The 24,740-nt window shown below is 57.3% G+C and overlaps 4 protein-coding genes across 9 annotated transcripts; 3 read left to right on the plus strand and 1 right to left on the minus strand.

Annotated features, from left to right (window-relative positions):
* The first annotated feature begins 6,595 nt into the window (after positions 1–6,595).
* Positions 6,596–9,385, plus strand: LOC119257015 (tripartite motif-containing protein 60-like). Its single transcript, XM_037524737.2, has 2 exons — positions 6,596–6,631; positions 7,642–9,385. The coding sequence occupies exon 2, from the start codon at positions 7,909–7,911 to the stop codon at positions 9,292–9,294; it is 1,386 nt and encodes a 461-aa protein (XP_037380634.1). The 5' UTR covers positions 6,596–6,631; positions 7,642–7,908; the 3' UTR covers positions 9,295–9,385.
* A 3,375-nt stretch (positions 9,386–12,760) lies between these two features.
* LOC119257016 (protein tyrosine phosphatase type IVA 1-like) lies at positions 12,761–13,282 on the plus strand. Of its 2 annotated transcripts, XM_037524740.1 has the most exons (2): positions 12,761–12,955; positions 12,995–13,282. In XM_037524740.1, exons 1-2 carry the CDS (start codon positions 12,761–12,763, stop codon positions 13,280–13,282), a joined length of 483 nt encoding a protein of 160 aa, XP_037380637.1. The 2 variants fall into 2 exon arrangements, with proteins under 2 accessions (XP_037380637.1, XP_037380636.1); XM_037524739.1 differs by having other exon boundaries at positions 12,761–13,282.
* Positions 13,283–14,264: 982 nt separating this feature from the next.
* LOC119258269 (putative tripartite motif-containing protein 61) lies at positions 14,265–14,759 on the plus strand. Its single transcript, XM_037526707.1, has one exon. It carries the CDS (start codon positions 14,265–14,267, stop codon positions 14,757–14,759), a length of 495 nt encoding a protein of 164 aa, XP_037382604.1.
* A 3,753-nt stretch (positions 14,760–18,512) lies between these two features.
* On the minus strand, positions 18,513–24,500 carry STMN4 (stathmin 4). 5 transcript variants are annotated; one of them, XM_037524741.2, is made up of 6 exons: positions 24,426–24,500; positions 23,410–23,505; positions 22,771–22,851; positions 22,206–22,414; positions 21,172–21,363; positions 18,559–18,618 (listed from the first exon to the last, which is right to left on the minus strand). In XM_037524741.2, the coding sequence occupies exons 1-6, from the start codon at positions 24,436–24,438 to the stop codon at positions 18,559–18,561; spliced, it is 651 nt and encodes a 216-aa protein (XP_037380638.1). In that variant the 5' UTR covers positions 24,439–24,500. The 5 variants fall into 5 exon arrangements, with proteins under 5 accessions (XP_037380640.1, XP_037380638.1, XP_054556199.1 ...); XM_037524742.2 differs by lacking the exon at positions 18,559–18,618 and adding an exon at positions 20,530–20,550; XM_037524743.2 differs by lacking the exon at positions 22,771–22,851 and having other exon boundaries at positions 18,513–18,618.
* Between the last annotated feature and the right edge of the window lie 240 nt (positions 24,501–24,740).

The following is a 24,740-nucleotide window of genomic DNA, read 5'->3' on the forward strand; positions in this document are numbered from 1 at the left end:
CATCTTCTTTGTCATCTCTGCTTGGGTACCTGACCTAGGCCTTCCCAGGCCTCAGACACAAGAACTTACCTCCCACCACCAGGCAGGCCCAGAGCCCCTACCTCCATTCCTGGCATTGCTGCCCCCTTAGAGGCTCCTTGTGCTCTGGACTTTGTTTAGTCCGCCTGGACTCTCTGACCTCATCTCTGGAGTATATCTTGGTGAGCACTTCTTAGAATTTACTGTCCTTATCTCAGAAGCCTGATGAACTCCCCGGAGTTGCTACCTGCACTGTCCCTGGAGCTGTGTGCTCTGCCCTAACTGTCCTGGGCTCGCGAGTGCTGCCCTAGAGGAATCGGCTCCACCTCTGTCTTCAGGAGGAGCCGCGCCTCCCACCCAAACCAGCCCCCCAGGGGCCATCTGCTCCCCTGCAGAAGCTCTCACCAAGCTGCAGTGTCCTGGCCAGAGACCAGTGCGCTCATGCTGACCTGCCCTTGTCTACTCAGCGGACACGTCTCTGCTGGAAGGGGCCAGGGAAGGCCTGAGGCTCCCACCCCTGGCCTTTGTGCAAACACTTGCTTCATGGAGAGGCAGAGGCACTGGAAGGGCCAGGGCGGCCCCTCCTCCACTTGAGGGCAAAGGGCCTCCGCGATCAGAAACCTGTGTCTGTCACTTTCCGTGCATCTGAGGAAGATAAAAGTGCAGGGACACTTTTGCTGAGTAACACAATCTGTAAAAATGTCCAAGACAAAGTTTCCATGTCCACGATGAAAGATGCAATCAAGACAAAACACAGAATCTTTGTTGGCAAGTTCCTGGGCAGAGGAGGCCGCCAGCTGGCAACACTTTGTCCTTTCACGGAGGGAAGAACAAACAAGGAAACCCACCGCGGTGTCGGTCAGCTTGACCACCTACACGGCCTTTCTCAAAATTCCTGCTACCAGCATCCAGAGACGCGCACAGCACAGGCACGGACGGAGAGTGCTGCCCGAGGCGGCCGCGGGCCGGGTCCCCCTCCCGCGGCCACGGGCCTTTGGTCACGGCCTCTGCCTCTAAGACCCTGTGCGCACCTGCTCCTCGCCAGCTGCTGGGGGGGACTTGGTTCTCACTGAGGGATCAGCTTTTCAGCTTCAAGGGCCAGAGGGGACAAAGGGATGCTTTCTCCTGGGAGTTCTGAAGTCCCCTCCGTGTAAATCTTGGGCTTCATTTCCCTCTTTCTCAGGCAGCTTCTCTCGGCCTCCAGACCAGGCTCTGTCGCAGTGCTGGGCACTGTGTAAGGCAGCCTGAGCTCGCCTGTCCTTGCAAACAGCCTGCTTTGCTCTGACTGTCCTCTCTCCTTCTAACTGCGGTCAGGCACGGGGCTGAGCGCCGAGGCCCGCAGCGGAGCCCAGCTCCCGAGACCAAGACTCCTCCGTCCCCTTCACAAAAGAGAATCTATACATTTCTTTTGCAAAATCATTTGAAGGTTTCCGATCCCATAACACTTTCCTGCTAAAGACTCGGCAGCAATCTCCTAACGAGCATGTATCCAGCAGAGTAAAAAAGCATGAGAACAACTCGAGAAAATGCCTTTCACGTGCTCCGCCACCCTGTCCCCACTGGGCCCCGAGCTTTCTTGAGTCACTTCACTTTTTGCTTTCATGACCTTGAATTTGATGAGGCCCTCGGGCCAGTTGCTTTCTTAATGTCACACATTCTGGATTAGCCTAATGGTGTCCTCACCGCAAGATTGAAATGAGGCATCTGTGACCAGAACTTTCCATGCTGAGAGTCCTCCAATGAATCCACCCTAGATCTCAGAGTTGGTTTCCACCAGCCAGGGGGGACGGAGAGGTCAAGATGACCTTGTGAATCAGACAATGGACACACACATGCTGGACACCCCTGCTTGAAGGGTCAGACGGTATTAAAACAACAGCTTCAGGTCAGGGCTGTCCTGCCATTTCATCGTGATGAACACGAGGCCATTTCACTACCCAGTGGCCAGAAACCAGATCACTGCTGAGCTCAGAGAGAGGAGACCCAGTGCAGGGTGAGAAGGGGGCGGGGCGGGGGACAGGAGAGAGTGACCACACCCTGCAGGAAGATGCATCAGAGAGGATGATGGGTAGTGCCCTGGGGCCAAAAATTCCCCAGGAAACTGATGGGATTTGGATTCTAGCCAATGGGGGAGGAGGTGTGGGGAAAGACACACCCTACAGGGTATATAAAGCTGAGCCCCTCACATTCTGCACAGAACAGTCCTTGCAGACAGACCTCCTGTGCCTTCTGTCCCAAACCCCAGGGACCTGCCTGTCTCTGGAAGAGGGACCCCCAGCACCCGAGGTGCAATAACACCAAGCTGAGGTTGTTTGGCCTGTATATCCTGTGACTCTGCGACTGCAGCTTGAGTGGCCCACACTCCCTGCAGTGCCTGGACCCTCCTGGGAGCTTGTGAGCAGCCGAGGGAAGGCTGCCAGTCCTCGCCTCCCGCTCCTGCAGAGCCGGGCCTTCCTCAGGCGGCTCCTCAGACAGACAGCACCATGGACCTGGCCGCCTCCCTGGCTGAGCTGCAGGCAGAGGCCAGCTGCCCCGTGTGCCTGGACCCCCTGCGAGACCCGGTCACCCTCGACTGCGGCCACAACTGCTGTGGGCCCTGCCTCCGCCAGCGCTGGCAAGGCCTCCAGGACGTCCTCCCCTGCCCCGTCTGCCAGCACCACTGCCCCTCCAGGGATGCCCACAAGAACTCCCAGCTGTGTGCCCTGACGGACCTCCTGAGGCAGCTGCCCCCCGCCAGGAACAAGAGGAAGAGGCAGGAGGAAGAGGCCCTGTGTGTCCAGCACCACCAGGCCCTGGCCCTGTTCTGTGAGGAGGACCTGGAGCTGCTGTGTGCCCAGTGTGGGGCCTCCTCCCCCCACCGGGGTCACCCCCTGGTACCCCTGGAGCAAGCTGCTGCTCAGCACAGGGAGAAGCTCAAGAGCTCCCTGGAGCCCCTCAGGAAGCAGGTGGAAGATGCCGAAAGGGGCTTAGCCACGCAGGTCTCCAAAATAAGGGAACTAAGCGAGACAGTGGAAGCCCGAAGGAGTGAGTTGTACTGTGACCTAGAGCTCTTGAAGAGATTACTGGGAAGGGATCATGCTAAAATTGATACTCAGTTACTGAGGGAAATGTCAGGTGTTTATCAAAGAGTCACTGAAAGCAGAAACCAGATGTCAGACTACGGCGCCACACTCAAGAGTCTGCTTCGGGAAATCACCGCCCAGTGTGTGCAGACAGACCTGGGGTTACTGAGGGGGGTCAGAAGCAGCCACCTCCAGTGGAGCAGGTACACTACTTTAGAGGCACCAGCAGCCTTCAAATATGAGTTCAAGAAGGGGGATTTTAGTTTCCCCCCACATTACATTGGCCTGAAAACCAGCATGAGCAAGTTTCAGGTGGATTTGACTCTAGACCCTGAGACCGCGCACCACAACCTCATTATCTCACCGGACAGGAAATCCGCCACCTTTACCCACAAAAGGGTGGCACCGAACGACATTGCTCATCCCAAGGCGTTTACCTCCCGCGAGGCTGTCCTGGGCGCTCAGGGGTTCGAGGCCGGCAGGCACTTTTGGCAGGTGGACATCCGAGGCGCGGGTGTGTGGTCCCTGGGTGTGTGCAAGGAATCTTTCCCCAGGAATGGCTTCACAGCTCCTTCCCCCCGCAATGGCTGCTGGCAGTTTCAGCGGTCCACTGGGACACGTCTTGCCCCCCCCACAGTACAGGTTGGCATTTTCCTGGACTACGAGTTGGGAGAGATTTCCTTTTACAATTTGAGTACCAGATCCCATCTGTGTATCCTGAGGGACACGTTCACAGACAGGCTTGTGCCCTATTTCTCTGTTGGAACTTCTTCATCACTTTCCATGACTCTAGTCAATGAATGCTGAGCCCTTGTGACCGCGTCCATGTTCCCCCTCTCTTCACGAAAGTGTTGGAAATACAGAGTCTGAGTCCACATTTGGTGTCTCAGTGTTCATGTTTTCTCTCCCTTCCCCACGGTCAGAGGTCTCAACCTCTGACCCATGCTCCTCAAGAATGAACGTCTAGGGCCTCCCTGGTGGCTCCGCAGGTTGAGCGCAGCGCTGTGAAGCTGTCCACAGCCTCAGTAGCGCCAGTTGGACTCCCGGCCAGCCAGGGAGAGTCCCACATGGCGCACAGACCTCTCCTGTCTCACCTACTGCTCCCCTCAGCAGTGTACTCCCCACTCTCTCTGGTGAATTGTCTCACCCTCCCACACCTGTGGCCTGTACCCCAGTCTTGTATAAATAAATATATCCTTAAAATATATATGTGTGTGTGTGTATGTATATATATATGCACAATATTAAAAAAAAAAGAATGAATATTTCAATAAAACAGAGGAGGGATTTTGTGCTGGGAAGTGAAATATTTGCACCACATTGTGCCTTTTCTCAGGAGTGGAGACAGGACAGTGGCAACCACAGAGCAGGACCCAGCTGGTTATTCCTAAGTTGGCGGCTGACCTCTGGGAAGGGGAGAGTGCTGAGTGTGTGAGGAGAACTTCTGCACACGACCATGGAGTCTGCCCGTGAATTCATGAGCTACCAGCCCTCTAAGTAGCGGGGGCTCTCCCTGAAGCTCGGGGAGAAAGCTCATGATTTGCTTTTTTTCCAGTTTTGTTTGAACCTAAGTTCTCCCTTCTCTGTTGCTTGTCAGGCAGTCAAGTTCTTGGTCTGTTAAAATGAACCTATTTTCTGAATTTCTGGCTTTAGGTCACTGGGCAAATGGACCCCGATCTTAGAGGGGTTTGGTAATGATAGTTCACTGGTGACTGGATTCACAGAGCATCTGAAAAGGTTACTCTCAATGTCCAGTTGCTTCCATTTCAGTGATGCCAAGGTTGAGCACTGGCTTAGGGTAGGGACAGGCTGAGAAATTAATTGTGACTGTCCCCACCAGGATGCTACCCAGTCAACAAATCTAGGCTTAAAAGGGCTAAATAAACACTGAAAGGTAGGACCAAACTACCATTATCTGCAAGAGATATGCTTGTCCTCTAGGAAAGCCAAAGAATCTACACATTAAAAAGGCCAAAGGGGACGGGAACAAGATTATTGTGCAAAAACCTAATATCCCTATGTGTGCAACAAATAAGTATATCCGTGTGTGAGCAAGTAAAGGGAAAGGAAATATTTGAAGTGACTCTTACCCTGCAGCAAAAAATGAAATGACTAGGGGCCTCCCTGGTGGCACAAGGGTTTAAGACGCAGCACTATGAAACTATCCACAGCCACTGCAGCATGAGTTTGATCCCCAGCCAGGAAAGTGACCCACATGGCACAGCAGACCTCTCCTGACTCCCTGCTGCTCCCCTCAGCAGTGTATTTCAGTCAGTCTGTCAGTCTGTTCCCCACTCTGTCTCTGGTGAGTCCTCTCACCACCCACCTCGCCGGACCTCTGGCCTGTACCTCAGTTCTTGAATGCATAATAAATACATCTTTGAAAAAAAATGAAATAACTAGGAACACATCTAACTGTGAAGTGACTGCGAAGTGTATAAGAAAATCATCAACATGTAGTGCAGGAGAGTAAAGAAACCATTAGGAATGTTAAAGAACACTGCACACCCCCGACAGGCAAGACAGCAAAGGTTCAGCCCTCTCCAGGGTGCACTGTGCCGTCACGGAACCCCACAATAATCGCAAGGCCATCACCTTCATCAGGAGCTGTGGACTTACTCGTTCTGCGCAGCTGTGTTCGGAGAGCCGATTAGATGGGCACACCCATCGGGGTACATGGCCCTGGAGCAGGGGCAGCCTGCAGGGTACTCGGCTCCTTCATGCCCTGTGCTCATTAACACCGGGACACACTTGGAAATGTACGTGCTGACGCAGGACAAAAACCATTTAGAAAGAGCTGGTTGCTTGTTGTAGCAATATTGGGGTGGAGGCCAGAGGCACAGGGTGAATCACCAGAGACAAGAGTGGAGACCAGGAAAGCAGAGTTATTGAATTCACTGCAGAAAAGGGCAGCAGGTGAGTCGGGAGAGGTTGTCTGTGCCCCCATAAGGGCTTCAGGCCCCCTTTTATACTCTTGGGGTGTCCGTGTGCCCCAGTTGTCTGCTGCGATGTCTAGTCTTGGGGCTTTGACATTTGACACAGTGTGTCCTGACTCTTGCTCCCTCCGGTGCCTGGGGATCTGCAGGCCAAGGTCAAGGTTATCAGTCTTAGGGCCGTTCCCATAGCAACCCAGTGATTCCTTTATCCACTCAACCTCCCAAGCTTGCCGGCGGGGCGGAGTCGGGGCTTGGTTATTACCCTTGTTAAAAACGTGGGTCACCTTGTTGGGGTTCTAGGAAAGCCAAAGAATCCAGAAATTATAAAGGCCAAAGGCGACGGGAGCAAGATTATTGTGCAAAAACCTAAGATCCCTATGTGTGCAACAGGGATTTCCGAGCGCGAGCAGGTGAAGGGGAAGGAAAGGAGGAGGTTGGCGGGGGAGGGGCCTGGATCCCTCTGAGAAGGGATTCCCAGACGTTCCCCTTCCTCAGCCCCAGCAGGTTCGCGGAGGAAACCAGGATGAAGCGAAGGGACAGGCCGGGACGCGGGCGGCAGCCTCGCAGGACGCAGCTGCATTTTTCGTGAACAGGCCCCTGGGGTCAGACCTGGAGGTGAGTCGGGTTTCCCAAGGGTCTCCACCGGGTCAGAAGCACCAGGTGGGTTTACTTCCACCGCACCCCGAACCCCCGCACTCGGCAGGAGGCGGCTCCTGACTGCTCTGGCCTGACCCCCGGGGCTGCTCCCCGCCGCGACAGCACAGGGGGTACGGGGGGGGGGCGGGGGGGGCAATGCGCCCAGGGCGGGTCTTCTGAGGCCTGTGGAGGCTGAGAGCGCTGAATGAGCTTGTGGACCCCGAAAACACAGACCAGGACAGAGTCTGGGAACACAAAGGCCCCGGTCCCGGGGGGCGCGGGCGGGGCTGGCGGCCGGGAGGAGCCGAACCCCCCGCCAGGGCGCGGCCGGGCCGGGCTGCGCCGGGAGATCGGGCGCGGGTGGGGAGGGCGGGGCGCCCGGGCCGGGACCCGCCCGCAGGGAGGGCGGCGTCGGGAGGGTCCTGGGGCGGATCCCGGCCCGGGAGACCCGCCCGCGGCGGACGAGGCGGCCCGGCCCCTCCCGGCACGGCGCGCCCCCCCTCCCCGCCCGGCCCGCGCGGGCGCCGGCTGCGGCTCGGCAGCCTGGGGGAGCCCGGGCGCCCCGCCGGGGACCCCGCGCCCCCCGCCCCGAGCAGAGCGTCGCGGGCGCACCCCGACAGGTGAGGGCGACCCCGCCGCGCGCGGCCGGGCGGCGCCTCGGCGCAGGGCGAGTGTCCGGGGAGCCCCGAGAGGGACGTCGGGGGCCGCGGCGGGACAGGACGCCGGGGCGGGGCGCGACGGAGCCGCGGCCGGGCGGACCTGCAGGGGCGGCTCCGTCCCGCCGGCGCGCTGGGTGCCCGCCCGGCTCGGGCTCCGGCTCCGCCCGGCCAGGAGGGCCCGGGAAGGGCTGCGACTGGGGGTTCCCGCCGGAGCCGGAGCCCCGCCCGGGCCGCGTGGGGAGCCAGGCCCGGCCCCAGCCCTCGCCGTCCCTGCGCGGGGGGAGTGTGGTGAGAACCGCCCTGGACCTGACGGGGGTCGCTGTCTTTCAGGTTCCGTCCAGCTTGCGCCCTGAGGTTCCGAGAAGACCCACAGAAGCTTCCAGCAGGCCGCGCGCCAGGGCACGAGCAGAGGGTGCTGGGGCTGCAGAGTCACAGGAAGGAGCAGCGGCCCCTTGAGTGGCCGCATTCCCTGCAGCGCCTGGACCCTCCTGGGAGCCTGTGAGCAGCAGACAGAGGCTGCCAGGCCTCGCCTCTCCTTCCGCTCCTGCAGAGCCAGGCCCTCCTCAGGTGGCTCCTCAGACAGACGCCCCCAGCACCATGGACCTGGCCGCCTCCTTGGCTGAGCTGCAGGCAGAGGCCAGCTGCCCCGTGTGCCTGGACCCCCTGCGAGACCCGGTCACCCTCGACTGTGGCCACAACTGCTGTGGGCCCTGCCTCCGCCAGCGCTGGCAAGGCCTCCAGGACGTCCTCCCCTGCCCCGTCTGCCAGCACCACTGCCCCTCCAGGGACGTCCTCAGGAACCCCCAGCTGTGTGCCCTGACGGACCTCCTGAGGCAGCTGCCCCCCGCCAGGAACAAGAGGAAGAGGCAGGAGGAAGAGGCCCTGTGTGCCCAGCACCACCAGGCCCTGGCCTTGTTCTGTGAGGAGGACCTGGAGCTGCTGTGTGCCCAGTGTGGGGCCTCCTCCCCCCACCGGGGTCACCCCCTGGTACCCCTGGAGCAAGCTGCTGCTCAGCACAGGGAGAAGCTCAAGAGCTCCCTGGAGCCCCTCAGGAAGCAGGCGGAAGATGGTCAAAGGCAGTTAGAAATGTATATCCTCAAAACACAGGAACTAAGAGAGAAGCTAGAAACTCGAAGGAAAGCATTAAACTCTGAATTTGCACATTTTAAGTGTTTCCTGGAAAAGGACCAGGATGCCACCGATAACCGGGTATCCCGGGCTCAACAGAAAATCACTGAAAGCAGACAGCAGATGTCAGACTATGGCTCCACACTCAAGAGTCTGCTCAGTGCAATCACCACCCAGCGTGTGCAGACAGACCTGGAGTTGCTGAGGGGGGTCAGAAGCATCCACCGCCGGTGGAGCAGGTGTGTTCACCTGGGGATCCCAGCGGCCTTTAAATACAAATTCAAGAAGCAGATTTGTAGTCTCCCCCCACATTACATTGGTCTGCAAAATATCATGGACACGTTTCAGGTGGATTTGACTCTAGACCCCGAGACCGCGCACCACAACCTCATTATCTCACAAGACAGGAAATCCGCCATCTTTACCTACGAAAGGGTGGCACCGAACGACGTTGCTCATCCCAAGGCGTTTACCTCCCGTGAGGCTGTCCTGAGCGCTCAGGGGTTCGAGGCCGGCAGGCACTTTTGGCAGGTGGACATCCGAGGCGCGGGTGTGTGGTCCCTGGGTGTGTGCAAGGAATCTTTCCCCAGGGATGCCCTGGCACCTCCCTCCCCCCGCAATGGCTGCTGGCAGTTTCAGCGGTCCACCGGGACGCGCCTCCACTCCCCCGTGGTGAAGCTTCGAGTTGGCGTTTTCCTGGACTACGAGTTGGGAGAGATTTCCTTTTACAATTTGAATAACAGATCCCATCTGTGTACGCTGAGGGACAAGTTCACAGACAGGCTCATCCCCTATTTCTCTGTTGGACCCTCCTCTTTATCATTTTCCATGACTCTAGTCATAGATGAAAGCTGAACCCCTGTAAACATGTCTGTGTTCGGGTTCTTCCTCTGTGCATGGAATGTTCTGTAAATAAAGAGTCTGATTCCATTCTTGGTGTCTGAGTGCTCGTGTCTTCCCCGCTCCCCCGTGGCCTCAACCTCTGCCCCCATCTGGGCAAACTGTCAGGAAACCTGCCTGTTGTTCCTTCACTGGCTTTGGGGTTCTTTCTGTGAGGTTCACCCACCCAGAACTCCCCATATGCCTGGTGTGACCTCTATTCTAGCCCAGCAGGCCCCTGCCCCAGGCACAAAGCCTCACAGTGAGGCTGCTGTGGACTCAGCAGCCCTGACACCAGAACCAAGTTTGAGTGGGGTGCATGTTCCCTGTGTGGGGTGACTATGACCTAGAATAAGTGTCATCTCGGGAATTCTGGGGACATTCTAATCTCAGGGAAGTGTATTTTTGCTTTCCAAATATGATCAGACAATTTTATCATTATCTGGAATTGTAGTACTACATTTATGGTTCTCTACTTCTCCTGGGGAGGGTAATCCATTACCAATTCCTTGCAGCCTTAATATTTGCCCCCAAGAAAAGTCACACTCCTGAGTTTCAGAAGTCTCCCACAAATACATGTGCTTTTATTTATATGAAGGAAGAAATTCATGCTTAAAAGCTCTAAGAGAAATGGATCTACATAGGCAAATTTCAAAAACCAATATAGATTAATGGTAAGTTCACTGTGTAAAATACTTAAATAAAATTCTCATATAAATTATGAGTAGGGTATTTCCAAAAAGGTCCAGAAGGAGCTTTGGGATGGGAGTGCTGGAAAGTAGCCTGCAGCCTGCTAGCCCTGGGGGGAAGAGCAGTTTCTCCGGGACCTCAAGTTTGCGCGGTGTGGATTGTGCTGCTAATCGTAAGCGGCCTGATTGGCTACTATTTTTCTTACCTGCTGTTCTCCATTCCTATGCAAGGTCAGAGCTGCCCCATCAGTCATAGGAGCCAAACTTACAAGGTGAATTACCGCCCTTTGTGGAGGGAAGAACACGGGTCCTGCATCTTTCCCCGTGGTGCGGAGAAAATGCCAGTAGCCAGATGAGGAATGAGGTCAGTTGATTTTCTCAAACTGAATTCTCAGCTGATTCAGCTGCTGCCGATGGAATCAACACCTGCTTCCGCTTCCTCCTAATCTGGTTTGGTCACGGCTGCCTGACCTTAATCCCAGGCACCTTGAGACCACCCACCTTTGCAAAATGGCACCCTAAAGTTTCTGCCCTCACGCTCCAACTTCTAACTCCAGGCTGGCATTGGGGGCCAGCCTCAGGCCCACAGGGCATTCCTTTCTTTGCCACAGGTAATCTGCTCACTTCTTCTGCAAAATCCTTTGAAAGTTACACATGTCATAACACTTTCCCAGTATATATTTAAGCCTTAGTGTCCTAAAAATGAGGAAGTCTCAAATAAAGTCACACGATACTGTGAATTAAGAAAGGAAATGCTTTTCATGGGTACATGACATCCTCTCAGTGGGTCCACAGCTTTTTCTGAGGGCTTGTTCTCTTGTGACATTGAGGCCCTCAGGCCGGCTGTCTTTCCAACTTTCACACATTCTGGATTAGCCTAATGGTGTCCTCACTGCTAGATTGAGATGAGGCATCTGTGACCAGAACTTTCCATGCTGAGAGTGCTCCAGTGAATCCACCCCAAGATCTTGTTAGAGGGAAATGATGTCCTGAGTTAATCCCATACAGGCTTTGTGGACCCCACCCCCACTCCAGACTAAAGCCATCAAAACACTCGGAAAGACAAATCCCGTCACCACCAAAGGGAAGGTGGCTGGGACTTGAGGGTGGAGTTGGGCAGCCAGGTTGGGTATAAAAACCAAACACGTGGGCCTGGGGGACTTGCTATCGCTCGCCTCCTGGCTTCACGGCTCCTGGCTGGCGGCCAGCTCTCAGAGCGCCATTTGGGATTCCAGATGGGCGGATCGGGTAGGACTCATTTAAAACTTTGTCTCCCACTTTTCTCCCTGAGCTGTACATTTCCCCATTTCCCCTTCCCTTGTGAATAAACCTTTTATGAACCTTTCGCGTGTGCCTGCAGCAGAGCATTGATAAGTCCTTTTTAGCGTGCGGGTGAGGACCCACAGTCAGGCACCCCGTTTTGTGTCGGGGCTGCCCTATAACAATCTCAGAGTTGGTTTCCACCAGCCTGGGGGGACGGAGAGGTCAAGATGACCTTGTGAATCAGACAATGGACACACACATGCTGGACACCCCTGCTTGAAGGGTCAGACGGTATTAAAACAACAGCTTCAGGTCAGGGCTGTCCTGCCATTTCATTGTGATGAACACGAGGCCATTTCACTACCCAGTGGCCAGAAACCAGATCACTGCTGAGCACAGAGAGAGGAGACCCAGTGCAGGGTGAGAAGGGGGCGGGGCGGGGGACAGGAGAGAGTGACCACACCCTACAGGAAGATGCATCAGAGAGGATGATGGGTAGTGCCCTGCGGCCAATCAGTTTCTCCAGAATTGATGGGATTTGGAGTCTAACCAAGGGAAGATGAGGGTGGGGAAGACACACCCTACAGGGCATAGAAAGGACACACCCTAAAGGGGGGGGGACAGACACACCCTACAGGGTATATAAGGCTGAGACCCTCACATTCTGCACAGGACAGTCCCTGGCGAGCAGGCCTCCTGCATGCTTGTTCTGGAACCTGGAGACCAGGCTACTCTGCTGGAAGCAAAGTCCAGAGCACCTTGAGGACCCTGTGCAGTGTCCCAGGGACACAGGTATGTAGGCCACCACGTGTGCCCATCTGAGGACTAGGGAATGCCTCTGGCAGTAATGGGGTGCTGACCACACTGTAGGCTTTGGGCGGCTTCAAAGCAGCCAGGAGCCGCCCTTTGGGCCATTAGTGGACTTTCTGGGGGTGGGGGGGTTGCAGTAGGGGGAGGCGTGACAATCAGCAGGGTTTCCCTTTTGTAATTATCAGCAACTGCCTTTCCTAATTAAATTACCATTTTAATATCCTGTGTTGAAATTATTCAACCAGGGGCATCCTGTGAAGACATCCAGCAAGTGGGGCCTCGGTTTCACACCCCTTTCCTGTGAAGCACTTCTACTCCTCACAGGCCGGTGTCTAAATGCTGTGCTGAGGATCCTTCCCATGCAGGGCCCTTAGCATCATCGATATCCTCCATCCCAATGGGAGACAATTCGTTTTTTGCTTGTAACTTCCTGTATTGAATCTAGAACAAAAACCTGGTCAAATATTGCCAGTGAAATCTTGCCCTTTTTCTCTTTCCTGTTTTCTTCTCAAGCCCTGTTGTCCCTTGCTCTGAAACTTGGAGAATTGCCATGCACTCGCCTGCGCGGGGGGGTTGCACTTGAGTCCTGCTGTCTTGTCCCATCGCTACTTGGACTGCAGCTTTTTCCCGGGAAGAGGACCTCTCTGCTCGCTCCTTCCCGACTGCGTTGAGAGCTTGCCATGGCTGGGGTGAACCTCCCGGCGCCCACCGAAGTCAACTACAGGAACATGCGGTTCCTCATCACTCACAACCCATCCAGTGCCAGGCTGGGCCAGTTCGTGGCGGCGCTCAAGCAGCACGGGGTGACCACCCTGGTCCGAGTGTGCAAGGCCACCTACGACGCGCGTCCCGTGGCGCGGGCAGGCATCCGTGTGGTGCACTGGCCTTTCGAGGACGGGGCGGCCCCCTCCCAGCAGATCGTGGACGACTGGCTGAGGCTGGTGAGGGCGCAGCTGCAGGACGAGGCCGGGGGCCGCATCGCCGTCCACTGTGCGGCGGGCCTGGGGAGGGCGCCGGTCCTCGTGGCCCTGGCCTGCATGGAGGGCGGGATGAGCTGTGAGGACGCGGTGGCCTTCATCAGGCAGAAGCGGCGCGGAGCTTTCAACAGCAGGCAGCTCCAGTACCTGCAGCAGTACCGCCCGAAGATGCGGCTGCGCGGCCGGAGAGCCCTGGGCCGCAGAGACAAGTGCTGTGTCCAGTGAGTGGCCGGGGGGGAGCGGGCCCGCGTGTCCTCCATAGGCCGCGCGGGGGAAGAGGGGCTCCCACGGGTCACGGATGCAAGTTTATGGGCACAGGCAGGGGTGGGGGGTAGGGCTGCCACCCCCGATTTGGGTGTCGATGCTCCTGAGTGGGCGCAAAGGCTTCCTGTGGGTCCACGTGCGAGGCCTGCGTCCCCCTGCTCGGCGCCCTGCTGGGCTGCACGATGTCTGCCCCGGGCCAGAGTCGCGTCGATACAGAAGAATCGGTGAGCCAGCAGCGCTCAGCAGGCCCTGGTGGGTGTCCCTGGCCTGGCATGCCCAGCGCACCCTCGCCCCCCTGGGGCTCGCTGCAGGCCGCAGTGACCTACCGGCCCTCTGGCTGCATCTCCAGGCTTGGGTGGGTTTCTCTGCATCCAAGCCCTGCAGGGATTAGCCGGTGCCTCCGTCTGACTGGCGCTGTGCTTTGTGAAAACCTCCATTTTGAACATCCTCTTTGTGCAGGACCTCGAGTCATTCATGGCGGAACAAAAAGCCTCAGCTTTACTTTTGAGGTTTCTGCTCTGGGGGGCAACAGTGGGGAGGGCTGGACAGGAGTGCGAAGTGGCTGTTCAGTGATTTCAGTCACATCCTGCCTTTGTGAGTGTGTAGAATGTGGTCATAATTAATCTATGCGCTTTGTTGGTGGTGGGTTTTTTGTTTTTTTTAGGAGAAATGCTTTGTTAGGGTAGTCAAAATGACTCTTACTCACAAAATTTTTGAAATTTTTCAATTGTATTTTACAACTGAAGTTGCTTATTAACTAGTTTTTGTAAGGAGTATTTTTTTTTTCTTTCTCACCCAAATCACTCTTGCAAAAAGAAAAGAAACAGATTATGGCTAATGAAGCGCGCTGATCCCTGACATTTTATATGCCTGTTGAACTTTTCTCAGGGCCTTTCTCCCAGGCCTTCCTCAGGCGGCTCCTCAGACAGACGCCCCCAGCACCATGGACCTGGCCACCTCCGTGGATGAGCTGCAGGCAGAGGCCAGCTGCCCCGTGTGCCTGGACCCCCTGCGAGACCCGGTCACCCTCGACTGCGGCCACAACTGCTGTGGGCCCTGCCTCCGCCAGCGCTGGCAAGGCCTCCAGGACGTCCTCCCCTGCCCCGTCTGCCAGCACCACTGCCCCTCCAGGGATGTCCACAGGAACCCCCAGCTGTGTGCCCTGACGGACCTCCTGAGGCAGCTGCCCCCCTCCAGGAACAAGAGGAAGAGGCAGGAGGAGGAGGCCCTGTGTGCCCAGCACCACCAGGCCCTGGCCTTGTTCTGTGAGGAGGACCTGGAGCTGCTGTGTGCCCAGTGTGGGGCCTCCTCCCCCCACCGGGGTCACCCCCTGGTACCCCTGGAGCAAGCTGCTGCTCAGCACAGGGAGAAGCTCAAGAGCTCCCTGGAGCCCCTCAGGAAGCAGGTGGAAGATGCTGAGAGGGGCTTAGCCACGTAAGTCTCCAAAACACAGAAACCGAGAGAGACAGTGGAAGCTCAAAGGAGTTGTGCTGTGAACTAGAACAATGTAAGGGTTTCCTGGGAAAGGAGTGCTGTGCTACTGAGACTGGGGTTCTGAGAATAATGTCGGGTATTTACCAAATAGTCACTGAAAGCAGAAACCAGATGTCAGACTATGGCCCCACACTCAAGAGTCTGCTTGGTGCAGTCACCACCCAGTGTGTGACTAGGGAATGGGTGTGTCCACCTCCTCCACTGGAACACACCCTGATCCCCACACAGTATGCCTTCGAGTGGGTGTTTTCCTGGGCTATGAGCTGGGAGAGATGTCCTTTTACAGTTTGAGTACCAGATCCCATCTGTGAATGCTAAGGGACACGTTCACAGACAAGCTGGTGCCCTGTTTCTCTGTTGGACCTTGTTCTTTATCATTCTCCATGATTGTAGTCACCGATGAGAGCTGAACCCCTATACACATGTCTATGCCCATGTTCCTCCCCTGTTCATGGAAAGTCCTAGAAATAAAGTCTGCCCATGTTCGGTGTCTGAGTGCTCATGACTCCTCTACCCCCCTATGAGTACAATGTCAGGAAACCTGATGCCTCCTCATGGGGTGGGGGGTACTGGGGGGGGCAGCAGGAAGGCCCTGTCCCTAAAGCCCTCTGTCCACCCTCTCACCCTCCAACGTGCAATGCTGCCCCTGTCAAGTATTCAGTCCTATGACCTGCTCCCTTCTCATCCATTTGAGCCCGGCAGTGAGGAATAAATCCTCTCCCCTCCTGGTGTGCTTGTGTCATCCGTGGTCCTGACATCAGATCCAATGTGTTGTGGGGTGCATGTTCCCTGTGTGGGGTGACCGTGACCTAGAATATGTGTCTTCTCAGAGGCATTCTGGGGACATTCAAATCCCAGGAGAAATGGTATTTGGAAAAAATCTAATTTCATTTCATCAGTAATTTCAACCTACTAAGCAGCCAGTATATGCAAAGACTGGTCAGTGTGACAACCTTTGGGAATCATTTGGGGTTTTTTTCACATTATTTTTTTATTAGGGTAAGTTTGGTTTACAGCACTGCATAGGATTTAGGGGTATCAGCCACACCTCTTTAGATCTTCGTGACAGCACCACACCTATGGTTTCAGCAGTGAAGAGGGGCCTGAAAAATGACTGCTCTTTGAGAAGGGAGGAAACAAAGAAATTTTCCTTGATTTTCTTGGTTCACACATGCATTGAATGCAGGAATATAGATTTTAGAACAGTGTCATCGGTAAAATAATCAAGGTTTCTGCCTTGCCTGTTAGAGCTACAGAATTGACTTCTTCCATTTATAGATGACACAGCAGCTCGTCACCATTCCAAATAGTACTAGCGAATACATACTTTGTTCTTTCCAGACACAAAATTAAAGTTATTTTCCCTTCCTTTGTTTCTGACTTGGCTTGGTGCTCATGGGTTGGGAAGGATCGAGGTCTCTGCCTCCATGTTGTAACCCCATGCATATTATTTTCTCATCTTCACCTCAGAATCCAAGATGGTTACTGGAGCTCCAGCCATCACACCCACATCCAGTCCAGCCAGAGGGAGAGATGGGAGGGAAGTAAAAGGAGCCCCTCCTACCACGGAAACACTGCCTGGCTGTTGTAGAACTATTTCCATTTCCATCCAAGAGCTGGAAACTGCACTACCTAAAAATAGGAGAGGTTGGGAAATGCAGAGTCGATCAAAAGTTTCATTAGCCCACGAAACCCGTGCTCACAAAACAGCCTCCCTGCTACCACTTACAGTTACAAATGGAGGACCATTTGCGGTTGTGCTCAGGGCCAGTTCATGTGCAGTGTTTCACGTGAATTACTCTTCATTCAGGCGTAGGTTTTCATGCGCATTTCTAGCCAGGTCTTAAATTTAACTCAGCCAAGTGTCTATTTTAAAGGACCGCTCTCCCCAGGGTCGCCTGTTAAAGGCAGAGCACAGGGCTCCTCAGTGGTGCCGTGGAAAGCAGCGCCTCAGCAGCTTAGGTAACCAAGGTGCGATCCCGCAATCAGCTCAGCCGTCTCCTCTCATGCAAAAGCATCTTCAGCTCCCCAAGCCCTGACCTGAATCCTTTCTCTACAGCCCCTTCCTGTTCTCCCTGGGCTCAGCTGAAAGAGCCGGGCCATCTGCCCCCTGCTGGTCAGACACCCGGTTGTGTCCACTCTTTCTAGCTCGCGCCTCTCCTCCACCCCTCACTGCCACAAGCTCTTCCTGCCCCTCTCCTTCTGCACCTGCCCTCTCTCCCTTCTTGTGTATCAGGTTGGTCTTCCCTGCAATGAGGGCATTGCCCCTGCTCGGATGCCCCCCAGCCCTCACAGAACCAGGCCACACTCCTGAACCCAGCCCCCAACCTCCAGCCACATGAAGAATCCAGAACCTGCAGGCGCTCTGCCTCCAGCTGCTGACACTTCTTTCTAACACAGACCCTGTTTTAGGGAGCGATGGGTCACCCCCAGACTGCCAGCAGCCTTCACCCTTGCACATGCTGTCCTCCCAGGCCGGAAGGCTCTCCACCTCCCCCACACCCCTTCTTCCCTCCTCTGCCCGCCTGGCCTCAGAAGTCAGCCCACACCTGGTCCTCTCCTACTACCCCTGCGATGACAGCGAGGCCCAGCTCCCCATCCACTCCCTTAGAACTTTCCAGGTACGTCCTAGATTGTACTTTAATGTTTAAAACTGTTTCCTCTAGATGGCAAGCCATTCCGGAATAAGAATTTTTTGCCCCAGTATCTTGTCTATCGCCCAACTACTGATGGGGCCTCAGTCAAATGAAAAACGACACAAACGTCGATGGGGAAAATCTGCGGGACTCCACCGGTGAGGTCCCTGGCGTGTCTCCTTTTGCTCACAAGCAGAGGGTCCCCAGCCTTTCTCTGTCTCGGGCTCAGCAGCTTCCCACAGCCCCTGGGGGGACAATCTGGGGGCCACGTTCACTCTGGGCAGTGACTCTCAGAGGGTGTTAGTGCGGCAGGGGAAGACATGTGCCCCGGGGCCAGGCCACAGAGCACTCAATCCAATGAGGGGCGGAGCGAAGGAGGTTTAAGAAAAGCAAAACCACGGGATTCGTCAGGGCAAAGGCTGGGTGCCTCGACCGCCCCGCCCAGCTCCGTGGCTGCTGTGGTGGGCAAAGTAAGGAGGATGGGGGAATCGGCCGGGGCATGGGTGGAAGCAAATTCGGGAACATTCTATCATTCATCCAAAGGACTCATTCAGGAAATAAGGAGCAGGAGGCTTGGAGTAAATGTTTCATTGGTCGTGATGATCAAAAGGTAATGGTTAATACACACACTCAGACCTCACCCCAACCGTGCAGGGTGGAAGCATCGCCCGGCCCCCCACCCCCTGCTGGGCTTCTCCAGCCACGCCTGGCACTGGCACATCTGCCCCACCAGGATCTCTGCCCTTGGCTCAGAACTGCTGAGGCTGTTTCGAACTTGCTTCCATCAAGGTGCCTGGATGCTCACAGCGTACAAAGCCAAGGTCCTGACCTGAGTCTGCAGCGGGCAGGGCTGCCCGCCCATGAGTCCTCTCCACTCCCTTTCCCAGACTCTCGTCTCCCCTCTCCCACCCCAGAAACAAATAGGATGGCTTCACGGGTCAATTCTTTACATGTACAAACACCAAAAGCAGAGGAAACGCCCCTGGCCACCCCCCTCCCCCCAAACCCCAGTGCTGGGAGCGCAGCCAGCGGTGGGTGAGGCTGCCTCAGACTGCGGAGCAGCTGGAACTGTCTGGCTGTTCTGGAAGCTTCTTTGGCCTCTGGCCTTTACCTGGAGGCCTCTTCCTTCAGCTCCTTGTTTTTCCGCACCTCTTCCGCGTGCTTGTCCTAGGAGGGAAGGGAGGGGAGAGGCCGGTCACACAAGGCTCCCGGGGCAAGGGGCATGAGAACCCAAGCAGGGCTGGCAGCCACGGGCGTGAAGAGCAGGGTCTGCACAGGCGTCCTGAGGAGGGGCAGAAGGAGGCAGGTGAGACCGCGGGAGGCCGGTGAGCGAGGCTGCTGTAGGCCCAGGGCATTCCTTGACTGTGGCAGCCTCCCGTGGGGACCCGCCAGGCAGCAGCCCCCAGGACCCCAGCCTCGCCCTCCCGCCCTGGCCGACCTGGAGCTCCCCGTGATCACATTCATTGCTCGACTTAGTACAAGAAGCTGTGGGCTGTGGCTTGTGCAGGAGGAGCAGGTGGGACAGACAGACTTCTCGCTGCTGCCCCCCACGCACATGCAAGCTGGTCACTGCTCTGATTTCTTATCTCTCCTCTGAGAGTAGACTGAACCCCCTTGATGAAAGACAAGGGCCCCAAGAGTATGAACTGATTGCAGAATTTTTGGAAATGTCCAACTCCCACTCCCAAAAATGAACTTTCTCTAAGAGAATCCTCTCTGGTTTCACAGCATCATCCAGACACAAAACAGGCAACAACCTCAATGGCGGGTGACCTTGACCCGCCCATCAGGCCTCAGTGCGCTGGTCTCTAAAGAGTGGGGTCCTAACGGGAAGCTCTTTCCCTCGGGGGCTCATCAAGGTCTCCCTCCATGGTCTGCTCCGTCTGGGCCTCGGTTGTCCAGAACAGCCTGCGTGCGGGGCCACACCTTTCTCTCCCTCATTTCCCCCAGCTCCTGGCACATGGTGGGGCTCACAGATACTGCCTCCGCCAGACCTGGGGTCACCACACACAGACAGCCCCAGGGAGCTTGGGGCAGACCCACGAGCAGTGCCGATTTCCAGGACAGACCTTAGGCAATCTGTCCCGCAGAGGCCCTAGAACTTTCCACGGCCCAGGGGACAGTGTCGGGGTGGTGGACTGGGGTACCTTCTTGACCTTGCTGTGCATCAGGAGGTCTTAGGAAGCCCCCTAAACTGCAGGCCCTGGGGCAGTCTCCCTAAGACCCAGTGTTTAGCGGTCTCGGTTGGGCCCGCTTTATACCAAGAAAACCTGCTGCAGAGGGTCAGTGACCCACACTGACACAGGAGCCTCACATCCATCTCTCAGCAGCCTCCTGCCTTCCAGGGCGGCGAAGGTGAGCGAGCAAGGTGCCCGGGAGGGGAGGCCACTGGAAGTTCTGCTCAGAAGTCAGGACTGCTGAGCCCCACCTCGCCTCCAGGGCTCTGCCTCCAGGGCAGCCTCCTGATCTCTCCTCCTGGATCCACCTCCCTTCCCCGAACCCGTCCTCCACCCCCCGGGCTGCTCTAAGGCAAAGACCAGCAGGAGGCTTGGGGCTGGTCTCCCCGACACAAGCACTGGAGGGTCCCCTGGACTCAGGCAAACACCCGGCTGCTCTGAACTGAATCGCCCGCTGTGCACGGGCTCCTGGTGGGGAAGGAGCCGCGTCCTGCCCCCTTCACGGGCTTCTGGTGAAGATGGCGATCTGGTGAACTAAGAGTGCTTGGCTTTCAAGCACCCTATCGCGGGCTCCGTCTCGAGGGTTCGTTTGGGTTTGGTTCGTTTGAGAACCCGTGCCCTGGCCTGCCGCAGCCCCGCCCTTGTACCCGCAAGGGCGAGCTCCAAGCCAGGCCCCACACACGGGGAGGTGGGAGCCGCTCCCTTGCCCGGGTCTGCGCTCGGCGGAGGCCATGCTGCCCGGGGAGGGGGTGGCCGGCTGCAGGGCGCCCGCCACATTCAGACCCCTGGCGAAGAGACCAGGGCCTTCTAGGGCTGTGCCGAGGGCCTGAGCGCGCGGCGACGGGCAGAAGGCGGGGACCGCGCTGCTCACCATGGGACGAGGCCGACCGGGTCCCGCGAGTCACCGCGCAGCGGGCGGCTCCTGAAATAAAACACAGAGCTGGAGCCCCCCCGGAGCTGCCGAGGAACTGGGGCAGCCTCGCGGCTCGGGAAATCAGGCCAGCGTGTTCTCAGGAGCACCTGCTCTGCCGCTGGCACGCGGGCCGACCCCAGCCTCTCACGTTTCTTATATTTAGGTGACACCGTTCGGCTTGCGGACCAACGGCGGCATATTGGGAGCCCCGCGGCTCGCTACGCCCTTGTCAGGACACTGGAGACGAGCGTGTTTCCAACGGGCAGCTGGGCGCATCCTGCCCTTGGCTTGGAGCCAAGAGTTCGAGTCAGCTTCCTCACTAGATCCTCACAGTCCATTCAGGCTGAGGCCGGGACACCCCACAGCTGCGTATCCCCACTTCCTTGCAGGGAACAAGAGTCTGAGCTCCCCGGGACGGTGACTGTGTCAATTGTGTCCTGTGCACAGCATCCCCCAAGGAGCTCCAAAGCAGGGTTCGTGTGCTTATGATTTCCCCAATCATCCCTTGGGATGCTCAAAGGATCCAGCCTAGGAAACATCCCCAGTCCTGCCTGAGCCTGTTCCCTGAACGCCGAGTTTACTCCCCAGGGCAGGAGCGAGGCCCAGGGGTGCTCACCGGCGGCCTCTCACCTTCTCTTGCAGCCGCTCCAGCATGGCGGCGAGGTGGGCCTCTCGGTTTTCCTTGTTGGATTCCATCTTCTGGGCCAGCTTCTCCTTGGCCATCTTGATGAAGTTGTTGTTCTCCTCAATGGCCTTCTGGATCACCTCCCGCTCGTGTTCTCTCTTCTCCGCCAGGTGCTTCAGGAGCTCAGCTTCCTGGTACTGCGGAAACGCAGGGCGACAGAGAGACCCTTGGAGGGGAGTGTGCCGGGGCTTTGGGGCCACCATCAGGACCCACCTCCACGCCCAGGACTCGTCCCCCGGAGCTGGGCCCAGCCCCTCGGCAGGGAGCAAGACCCTGTCTGGGTTCTCCCCCGCGTCCTCAGTTGTCTTGTATCATTGCTGCCATTCATTCATTCATTCACCCACCCAGCCGCAAATAGCAAAAGACATTTCTAACAACTTGGGAAAGAAAAACATCTAATAGAAATATGACATCGTGACTAAACAATCCAGCTGGGCCTGTCCCACACGCCCTGAGAGGTAGAGAGAAGGGCTGTAAAAAGTCAAGGTGGGGGGTGGGGGTATTTTCTTTTAGAAAGATGAAGAAAAAGGCAGAAAGACGGCATCAAAATTGGGCCATAAGGACCTCCAGGAAGCACGGCCACCCCAGGATGAAGGTGAGAAGGCCCCACTGCTTGATGCTCCTCCTCCCTGCCTGCACGGGCGTTTTCCGGAGGACGAGGGCGGATCCCCCAAAGACCATGAGACATTTCAGCCGTGGCCCAGCTCCCCAAAGGATCCCCTGCCTGGGACTTCCCAAGTCATCCCTTGAAACGTTCTAAGGACCTGGCCTAAGGGAAGCATCCACCAGCGACCGCCAGGGTGGAAGCAGACCCCGCCCCACCCCATGAAAGGTCCTCTCCCTGATGGTCTCCTCGCCCCCAAGCTCAGCGTCGCCCGCGTCCGGCAGGTGGCAGGGACCGGCCCCCACGCAGAGCCACCCCGTCCTGGCCAGCTCCCGCCCTCGCGCAGGCACAGCGGGAGGCAGGCGCCGCACTGACCTTCCGTCGCTCCTCGGCTGCCTCGAGCTTCTTCTGGATCTCCTCCAGCGACGGGTCTCGCCGCCGGGGCAGGGAGGCGTTGAACTCGGGCACCCCGTCGAAGGAGGGCGGCTTCAGGATGACTTCGAAGGACTGGCCGGACGTGCACTTGTTCAGCTCGATGACCTCCATGTCAGAAATGACGCACCAGTTCAGGTCCACCGTGTCGGCTGCAGGGGCAGGAAGGGCGAGGCTCACCCCTGCGGGCACCAGGGAGCATGCCCTCACACAGGCGGGGAGACGTAGGTCCCCGGGGCAAGCCCATGACCAGGGCTCTGGGCCTCCTGAGCCTGGCGCCCCAGGTCCCCAGGCTGCAGGGGTGGGGGGCAGGGGCACCGTGAGGTCTCAGCCTCAGAGGGGCCCCGGGACGTGTGGCTAGCACCTGCCGCAGGCTCCTCCCCAGGGGAGCACTCGCTCCACTGTCACCTAGGGTGGCAAACGGGGGCTCGCCTCCCCAGCCTCCCCGCCATGCACTCCTGCCCCCCGCGGTCTGAGGCCCGGCCGGTGAACCCCAGGCCCCTCCTACCCTGCTCTCTTCTTTCTCTCCAGTCAGCGCTGTCTCTCCGCTGGCTTTGATCTATCCTCCGACACTGTCTCCCACACCAGCCTGAACAGAAAAAACAACCTCCGGTCACCCGAGCGCCCCTCTCTCATCCCAGACCAACCCGTCCTTCCTCTGAGCCCCAGAAATCAGAGGTGGCCTTGCCTGAACCCCGCATCGGGACATGGCTGCTCAGCACCCCTGCCAGTTTCGGGGACACAGCGTCCAGGTCCCCCATCACCTGTGCCCGCAGCACAGCTGCCTCAGAGCCTCGGGGCGGCCGAGCACACGCCCTCTCCCACCTCTGGACGCCCCAGAACATTCTCTGCCCGCCACTAGGAGGCTCTGGTGACTTCGCCACTTCTTATCCCCCTTCTAGGCGAGGGCTGACTCTGCCTCCAACCCCCGCCCCCCATACCCCCCCCATAAGTTCCAAGCACCTGCTGGCCAAATGTGTGGGACAGACATGCTCAGCCCCCAGACACAGCAGCCAGAGTTTACTAGCTTGGGAAAGAAGCATGCTGGGGGGGAGGGGGAGTTTCCAGGAAATGGAGGTCAGGGTTGGATTTGGGGGTGCAAGCCATAGGATGCTGAGCCCGGGATCTCCCGACGGCAGCCCCCTACCTTCGTACGTGTAGGATGACTTATTCAGGGGGTCAGCCAGGAAACAGGAGCAGAACAGGGACACCAGCGGGAGCTCCTTCATCTTCTCTTTGTAGGCTGCAGAGACACCCGAAGGTGAGACTGAGCCCTCATGGCCTCAGAAGCCAGTGTCACTCAAGGCTGGGTCCACAGAGGCCCCCAAACCACCGTGACCCTTGCTCGGGCTGGGGGTCCAGCCCCTTGGCCCAAGCACCCCAAGGCCCTGTCAGGATGCCTATTTGGGATTTGTTTATTTTTTTTTCTATCTGTGATTTGAATCTCCCTTCTGCCCACCTACTAGCCCCTGAGCCTACTAGGGCACCCCAAGGGCACTTCCATTACCAAATGCAAAAGGCCCCAGGTAATTCCCCACGTGCCAAGCCTTCACCCTGCCTGGCACCCTGGCCCTGGCTCTCTTGCTCCCTGCACTTGTTCGGACATTCTACTTCTTTTGCTCTAGGGTGTCGCTGACCCACTCTCCATTTCTCTCAAAGCTCTGGGCTCTGTCTCCTGAGGGGGACCACCTTCCCCACTGTGCCTCTGGCAGTGCCCCCTCCCCCGCCACTGCAGTGGCCAAAGTAGTCAGGGGGCCGGCATCCCTGAGGGTTGGAGTGGCACCCGTGCCACCTCTGGGCCCTGTGCCTGGGGAGGATTTGAAACTGGAAGGTCTGGGTTGGAGCCAACGTGCCGTGTCCAGACCCATGCCAGCCTGGCCCAGGGCCCTGGGCCGATGAACCTTATTTTAAGCCTTACTCTACTAACCCCAGTTTGGGGTCCAGCCCCTATGACCCTTACTTTCTTTTAAAAATTGAAAACATAATGAAATGCAAAACGACACATGCGCCTTACAAAACCCATTGAAAACACAGACGAGGCACCGCTGGACCGGCCCCAGCTCGGAAGGCCTCCTGCAGACTCCTCTCTGGGCGTGTCGTGCACACACGTGTGTGCAGTGCACCCGTGCGAGGCGCCCTCACACACCCGGTGTCTGGACTTACCAGCGAGGGTCATGTTTCCGGATCTGCAGGCTGAGCCGGACTGAGAGTCACACAGTAGGTCTGTCACCAGCTCAGCTCAAGGTCGCAAATCTGAGAAACAGAGAGCACGTAGGTGCAGAACAGCCACCGAAGGAGGGTCTTCGGACAGAGGGAGGGACTCTAGAACGCACCCCCGCTGCGTCCCCTGTCCCCTCCAGCTCCCTTCTCCCAAACCCCAGGCCCCTTCCCAGTCGTGCCAGCCAAGCCCCGTCTCCACGTGCTAGTAACTGGCTTCCAGCCGCGCGCGCGGCCCCTGAGCACGCAGACCTGAGTGTT

This window comes from Talpa occidentalis, unplaced genomic scaffold (assembly GCF_014898055.3).
Source record: "Talpa occidentalis isolate TD23 unplaced genomic scaffold, MPIMG_talOcc4v2.1 talOcc4.4, whole genome shotgun sequence".
NCBI lineage: Eukaryota > Metazoa > Chordata > Mammalia > Eulipotyphla > Talpidae > Talpa > Talpa occidentalis.

Excerpts from the sequence above, each read along its gene's own strand:
- LOC119257015 (XM_037524737.2), top strand. The coding sequence starts at position 7,909 with ATGGACCTGGCCGCCTCCTTGGCTGAGCTGCAGGCAGAGGCCAGCTGC.
- LOC119257016 (XM_037524739.1), top strand. The coding sequence starts at position 12,761 with ATGGCTGGGGTGAACCTCCCGGCGCCCACCGAAGTCAACTACAGGAAC.
- LOC119258269 (XM_037526707.1), top strand. The coding sequence starts at position 14,265 with ATGGACCTGGCCACCTCCGTGGATGAGCTGCAGGCAGAGGCCAGCTGC.
- STMN4 (XM_037524741.2), bottom strand. Across the intron at positions 22,415-22,770 it reads GAGAGAAAGAAGAGAGCAGG|CCGACACGGTGGACCTGAAC; the intron begins GTAGGAGGGGCC and ends CTGCCCCTGCAG. Across the intron at positions 21,364-22,205 it reads CAGCCGAGGAGCGACGGAAG|TACCAGGAAGCTGAGCTCCT; the intron begins GTCAGTGCGGCG and ends GCGTTTCCGCAG.